General features: G+C 29.9%; 1 protein-coding gene across 1 annotated transcript; it reads right to left on the bottom strand.

The window, feature by feature from the left end:
- Nucleotides 5,213-5,992, bottom strand: LOC110263333. The gene is made up of 2 exons (XM_021104513.1): nucleotides 5,456-5,992; nucleotides 5,213-5,329 (listed from the first exon to the last, which is right to left on the bottom strand). Exons 1-2 carry the CDS (start codon nucleotides 5,777-5,779, stop codon nucleotides 5,249-5,251), a joined length of 405 nt encoding a protein of 134 aa, XP_020960172.1. The 5' UTR covers nucleotides 5,780-5,992; the 3' UTR covers nucleotides 5,213-5,248.

Raw genomic sequence — 7,790 nt, 5'->3', positions numbered from 1 at the left:
TCAGTTATGAGCAACTGATCATTCTTTCTTATCACCTCCAGCACTAAACAATTATCTAACTCGTCAATGACATAGAACATTGGCCTTAATCGTTCCCCATGAGTTGAAACAAAAGTTGGGGGAAGAGCTTTGTCACCCTATATTCAAATTTCTTCTCAAAGTTAATTCATATGTAACAAAACATGCTAAAAAAGCTTCACATAATTTTACCTAATTATTTAGCAAAGAGAGGTATTTTAAATCTACCATTATTACCAACTGAACAACACAAGAGAACAATAATCACGTAAATGAACTAACATTATAATGAGAAGAAAGCTTTAGCATAAATAATTGAGAAGATTCTAGTTCAGTAAACAGCTCAATAAATTTAAACAAAATATCCATAGAAAAGTGACAAAGGGGCAAAGCAATCACTCTCAGACATGCAGAAAATAAAAAATTAAAGAACATAAAGTCAAATCAGGAATCTAATTAATTGAGATTAATACTACTGCCCAAAACTACACATTGGCCATCAAGCTTATTAAGAATCAAAGAGAAAACTGAGAGATTTCAACAATGAAAAACAAATTTCTGTTATTTGGATGGATTCTGAAACTAAATCATGTACATGAACTTCGAATCATCTTTTCAGGTATTAATAAATGTTGAATCTTTAAAGTCAGTATGAATATATGTATGATTAGTAAACATTATATTATTTATTTTGAATGGACATTGATAATTTATCAAAATTAATCTTTTTAGAGTTGTTGTAGTCTACACCCATTTGAGATTAGAAAGATCAGGAACTCAGAATTAACTAATCAAACTCATCTAACAGGGAAAAGAAACTATCAAGAGGAGGAAAGTAGAAAAGACCACTAACTGAATATAAATTAAAAACAAACCATTCGAAGTTAAAGATTTAACCCACCTCTTTAATCGGTTAACATGCATGATATAATATTCCAAATAAAACCAAATCATGTACATGAACTTCGAATCATCTTTTCAGGTATTAATAAATGTTGAATCTTTAAAGTCAGTATGAATATATGTATGATTAGTAAACATTATATTATTTATTTTGAATGGACATTGATAATTTATCAAAATTAATCTTTTTAGAGTTGTTGTAGTCTACACCCATTTGAGATTAGAAAGATCAGGAACTCAGAATTAACTAATCAAACTCATCTAACAGGGAAAAGAAACTATCAAGAGGAGGAAAGTAGAAAAGACCACTAACTGAATATAAATTAAAAACAAACCATTCGAAGTTAAAGATTTAACCCACCTCTTTAATCGGTTAACATGCATGATATAATATTCCATAATATATTTCGTTACCTGCTTACTGAAAATACGAATTCTAAAAACCAGTTCTTTTCTGTTGGGCCAGTATTGCTGGGTTGCTAAAAACCTCCTATTAGCACATAATGGTACGATTAGAATTTAAGACTGAGACTTTTAACCAAGAAAACAACTAACTAAGTATACAAAAAAAATAGTAACAAACTAAAAGCACATTAATGAAAAATACCCAAGAGACCACGTTGGAAAACTACTACACAACATATTTTACAGATTACAACAACTTCTGAAATCTGGCCTACATATAAATGACAAGCCAATAAAATTAAATTACAACATGAAAAAATATCTGAGTAAGAATTTAAAAAAAAAAACTATAGATGGCATAACATCGATATTTAATTGACATTAAAATTTTCAAAAGTTAATCTGAAATATATTGAATGGAAAAGTAAATGAGACTTCAATCGAATTGAAAATGCAGCAAAGAAAACATCTTCTCTAATGCTCAACACCATACCTGTTTGGATCTTCTCTATTAGCATCCATGGCCATTTAGACTTATCAAATAGAGAGACTTGGTATAAAGATTCAAGAAGAAAGAAAAGATCTTGTCTCTTACTGCAAAAGAGAGCATTATAATAAAGTAAACCATAATAGGAGATTTCAACAAATTCAAGAAACACAGGTGATAAAATTGAATCGAGAAACATAAAGAACAAACATAAAGAAGGAATAGCAACCATTCATAAAGAAAAGAAGAAATAGAGGAACAAAAATATTATTATTTATTCTAGTAAATTAAATTTATACTAATGCTAATTATAATGTTGAGAAGTTTCAGAAAGCTAACCACTACTACTAATAATAATTTAATGAAACAATCATGAATTATGAATTTGTTAATTAGAATATGCATTACAAACGATATGAAAAAAGAAAATATACAAAAATTAGATCAATATTAAAATATAAAAGACCATAATCAATATTAAAAAATTATAAATACGATTTTCTTTTTTTTACTCTTAAAAATGTTTTAAATTATCTGCTTAATATTTTTTCTTATTGGATACAATATAGTAATACCAAAATTACCGAATTTCACACAGCCAATACAACCTCACTGAAACTGAATTAATTAACTTGCTAAAAAGAAATTAACAAAAAAAATAGCTTCCTGTTATTATCCTTTGAACTTCTCTCATGTTAATAACTTACATTATAGTATGTTACCTTAAATGTAGCTTCCTAATCAAGATGATTAACAAAAGTAGCAGCTACCCACGTGTGACAACCTGCTAACAAAAAGCATAAAAAAAAAAACTTAATAAGAATCAGACGTTGGCATTATCCAAGTATCAGAGATCAGTTATTTCGGAAATCAAAAATTTCTTTCTTTCTTTTTAAATCGGGGAAGAACGTCTCCTTGAATGATACATGCATGCCAAAATATATGACAATCTCTTATATTGGTTCAAGTTAAGACTCAGCAAGATGCGAGAGCAACAAAAATTTGAGTATCAGTAAAAAAAATACTCAAAAAGGATACTTGAACTGAGGCTATTCACATAAAGGTATTAACTGGATATTTTCAGAAGACAAAACTTTAGTTGATGAAATCACCGAAAGAAAAGATACGAAAAATGAAAAGAAAAGCAAAAGAAAAAAAAGTGAAGAGAAGATTATGTTGGGACTGCAACAGTTAGGGAAAAATCTTAACTTGTTATTCGATTGTCAGAAAATTTTCCTGTTCAAAGAAATGGAGACGCCGGGACCACTGGAGATGACGACAAGTTTGTATCTTGTAGGATTATTTGAGGTTTAACGCTGCAAAAAGTAGGGCGGTGTCTTTCTGGGTTGAGTGAGCTGAGACCCCAGAGGGAGAGGATGGACGGTGACGACGTTAGGTCTTCTTTCTGACCTTCTTTTTTTTATCGCGTGTGTGTGTCTTGTTTGTGAACTTTTTTTTTATTGCATGTGTGTGGGGGTAGGAAGGGGAGTGGGAGAAGAGAGAGACACATTTGGTCTTTTAATCTTTTCTTGGTAACGTTAAACAACCAAAAATACTAATAGAAGATATAAGATTATAATTAAAATAATGTAGATAATTCATTAAAAATAAATGACACTAAAAGAATGGTTATGAGAAATGAATCATTAGACAATACAATTAATTTCACAATTATTAATCAGAAAATTTTTTAATATTTATGATAGCTAAAAATAACTAAATATTGAGAAAAATATATCGTAATATAAGTTTTTCTATTCATTTCAGAATTTTTGATATCAATAAATTTTATGTGTCCCAAAGTTTAACTAATTTTCACAATTTTTTCTATTTTTATTTTTTATTGATAATTAGAGAAAAAAATGATGGAAAATCATAGGAAAAAAATGAAAGAAATAATTACTTAACGAAAATTGTACACAATATAAAACAGATTAACATACAAATTAACAAATATAAGTAAAAAAATAAGTAAGAATGCATTTATTTTTTTATAAAAAAATATGGTTCTTCCTCTTAAATATGAAACTTGTTAAAAGAAAAGTTAATTATTGTTAATAATTTTATCAGTAAAAATTTTTTTAGTAATAAAATCTTCCTAACAATTTTTTAAACTAATATTTCCTTTTTTCTTATATCTGACCGAATCAATAACTTTTATAACATAAAAAAAAGTAAACTTTGTGTAGATATTAACTGTTTATATGTACTATAGAATGAAGTTTCTAATTAACCCACAAACCAAGAAAAAAAGAAGAAGAAAATTAAATATTAAATATACCAATTATCTTCAAGTACAAAATGAAATCTAAAACTTCTATCAAATTAAGATGACATTTGAAAACTTAAAATATCCATTTTTTCAAAAATAATTTTATAAATAAATTGAATCTTGTGAGAATTAAAATTATAATTTAGTCTAAAAAAAATATATAGTTATAATAATGGTATAGGAATTACGAATTAAAAAAAAAAACAAACTCCATCAAAGCATATGATACAAAATCATTAAGTAGAAGTTAGTTTAAAAGAAGGCTAACTTTTAAAATTATCTAAACATAAAATAGAAATGCTTCCTTTAATATCAGAAACGTCAGCCAATACCCATTTCAGCATCCATAACAATGCAATATTAAACTAACCCGAGGAATGGGTCAGAATAAAGTTGCTCCAATCTTTTTGTATCCTAAATTAGAATTTATAACTGAAACAGTTCACGGAAAAAGTAAAACAATTATGGTCATGAAAGGGGAAAAAGATCATCTAAAATGTGGAGGTTTGGAAACTGAAAAAGTAAATTTCTAATCACCTTTGAATTTGTAAGTTTTATTATTTGTGAGCCCTAGTATCTTATTTCAAGGTGATTAAAGTCTTACTTCATCACTTTACCAACCTCCTCAAAATAGATCAACATAAGTCAATTTTTATCCTACTATACCAAACATAAGATAACTTTTATTACTAAAGGAAACATGAGAGAGAGACAGAGACTCTATAAGGTAAAAGAATTCAAGACAGAATCTTGTGCAATAGAAGTCAAGATAAAATTCAATAGTGTGTACCTAAGGAGAACTACAAAAGAAGTCTGAGTTTGCTATTTGTATATGGAATATGAGAATTTTTTTGAGCTAGTGCTGTGATCACATCTCCCAAACAAGAAGGAGACTTGTTAATGAATTGCACTTCCTTTAGTCTTTCCCCTGTGACTTAAGACTTGTCTACTCATTCACTTCCAGAAAGGTATATCAAATGCATACAACTGCGAATGGTGTTACCGGATGTATCTTTTCCGTGAACATGCACGGTGAGCCAACTGGATTAAACAGCCTTTATTATCAGTGTATGCGTTAAACATTTAAATTCAAGTATGAATAATAAAACATAATTTATTGACCGGTAGTAAAAATTCATCATAATGTACAATTTTTACCTCCATTAAATGTGAAAAGGTGGTAAAGATTGAAGAATTTTCACCAATAGTCCACCATCACTAGGACTTTCACCTTCCTTCCAAACCTTGAAATCAGAAGGAAAGTAATTAGTATCACTTCAACGTTTTAGGGAAATTAGGTCAATTGGTCCTTGTACATTTCCCTTTGGATCTTTATAATACCATATCTTCAACTGATTAAAAGGTTGAACCTCTTTTGTAATGATTGGTTGATCACTTTCATCATCATCGTCGTCGTCGTCGTCATCGTCACTCAGCTCTATAACCTGCGGTTGAGATGGTGGTGCTGGCTCGGCCTGCTGTGCTACAGAGATCCTAAATTCATTCGATTCAGCTGTCTTAGACATCCCATTACTCTTCAATTCAAAGTTTAATAGTTGTTCTTCCTTAGACACACCATCATTCTTATGTGCAAAGTCTATTAATTGTTCTGGCTTAGACACAACACCATTTTTATATGGAAAGCCTATTAGTTGCTCTGGTTGCTGTTGATGATTTTCTGCGAAGACAGACATACCACTGAATTATACAATGAATAAAGCTTAATCAATTCTAATAGGCAGAATTAGTTTGATATGAAATAGTTATATTCATAAGCAAATTCGCATAGAGCTACAGACTCATTTATTTCATTTTCTTCTTTTGCTGTCTAACCACATGAAAGCAACCTCATCTAGCCAGAAAATTAAATAGAGAGCATCATGGAATAGAACAAACCTGAACAAATTTTAAAAATTACCGGTGGGAACGACTACTCCTATTGTTCAGTGCAGTGGAACTGACAGCATAGTTGACCTCACCGAGTTTCATCAGGGTCAAAACATCACTTGTAGATGTCACCGGACTCAATGTAGCATCAAGAAGACTCAATCCATCATCATTGCAGCTCCTAATCTCTATTTTATTACCTGTTTCGTCCTCAACAAGTAGGTCTCTAACTTGTTCATTGTAAATCTCAACCATTTGAACATAAATGTCATATGTCATAATGTCTTTCCTGTCATTACACATTCGAAACAAATAGTTAAGAGGAACATAATTGATCCCCATATCCTTAGAGGTTCAACCTGATGGACCACTCTGCCAAAAGAAACAAGAAAAAAAATATTAGATGGATATATAATTGGTTTAAGTTTGCATATATAGTAAGCAGACATTGCTTCTTATTTGATTGGTCTGTGTCCGCGTTAATTAATGTATGGAAGAACAAATGGAATGTGTATCATACTTCTTTTATCTTACCATGGTGTATGTCTTCCCAGATCTAGTTTCACCATATGCGAAAATACAAACATTATATCCATCTATCAGGGATCTAATTAACGGGTCTGTGTCCATAAAAACCTCATCTGTGTACAAAGTTAGAATAAATTTCAATAAGATGATGTAAAAGAGAGGGAAGGGAAGGGAAAATTTCTGTAATCAGCATGTGGAACTCTACTTTAGCCAGCCTTTGCACCAAAAACCCGATTGAAGTGAAAAACTTTCCTTCCATCTTTCAATGTTTTGGATGGATCTAAATTGAATACAGAACCATCCTCCCCAATGAAATCAATAATATTCTTGGATTCAGCCTAGAATGTGGGTCTGATTCTATAGTAAACTCAAATATTACCTATAATTTGGATCTAAAAAGTTTGACAAAATTAATTTTGCTCAATAATATATAAAGAGAAAGTGGCCATTAATTAAATAAACCCAACAATTTGGATTTTAGATAATTATCTTTTGTTCCTTAGATAATTATCTTTTGGATTTTAGATATGTTATCTTTTGGACTTTAGATACAATTTTATTTGGGCTTTAGGGTTTAATGGGTGCCATGCTCAAATATAAATAAGCCTTCAGTGTTTCGGTCCCCAATATACCAAAGCCGCCTTTGTTGCTCTTTCTCCATCAAAAGAGTCACAATTCAGCCGCCTAGGGATACAGAAGGCTTTGGTTGAGGAAGACCGAAGGAACCACAAGACTGAGACAATCCTTTCGTTTAATTTCTAATTTCTATTAGTAAAGGTACGCTTCTGCATTATGATATATTTTTTGTGATTCAATATGGATAATCTGGATTAATAAAATAATTTATTCCAACAAGTGGTATCAGAGCCATCCATAATTAAGTCATCGAAAATATTCGATTTTATCTTATTGGATCAATATATATACATATGCGTCATTTAAATTACATATAAAATTGTTGCGCGTTTGGTGAAATTGTTTCCACTATGCGCGTGCGTCATATGTGTATATGTATATTGGTGATTGCTATGATGACTAAAAGTGTTTGTCTAATTTATCAAAAATGGTAAAAAATTAATATTTAATTTTAAAAATATAAAAGTAAATAATTATTAAATATTCAAAAGTTGTCATAAAAAGTAAGTTAGGCAAAAGTTAGGCACCAAATTATAAGCACCATAGAATTTACCATGTATATTAATACGTTCACTGATGCATCATGGATTCTTTATTACCATGTATATTAGTACGTTCACTCATGCATCATGAATTCTTGATTATGTATGTGCG

The sequence above is a fragment of the Arachis ipaensis genome, chromosome B01 (genome assembly GCF_000816755.2).
Source record: "Arachis ipaensis cultivar K30076 chromosome B01, Araip1.1, whole genome shotgun sequence".
In the NCBI taxonomy this organism is placed as follows: Eukaryota; Viridiplantae; Streptophyta; class Magnoliopsida; order Fabales; family Fabaceae; genus Arachis; species Arachis ipaensis.
This window is presented reverse-complemented; position numbering and strand designations above follow the sequence as displayed.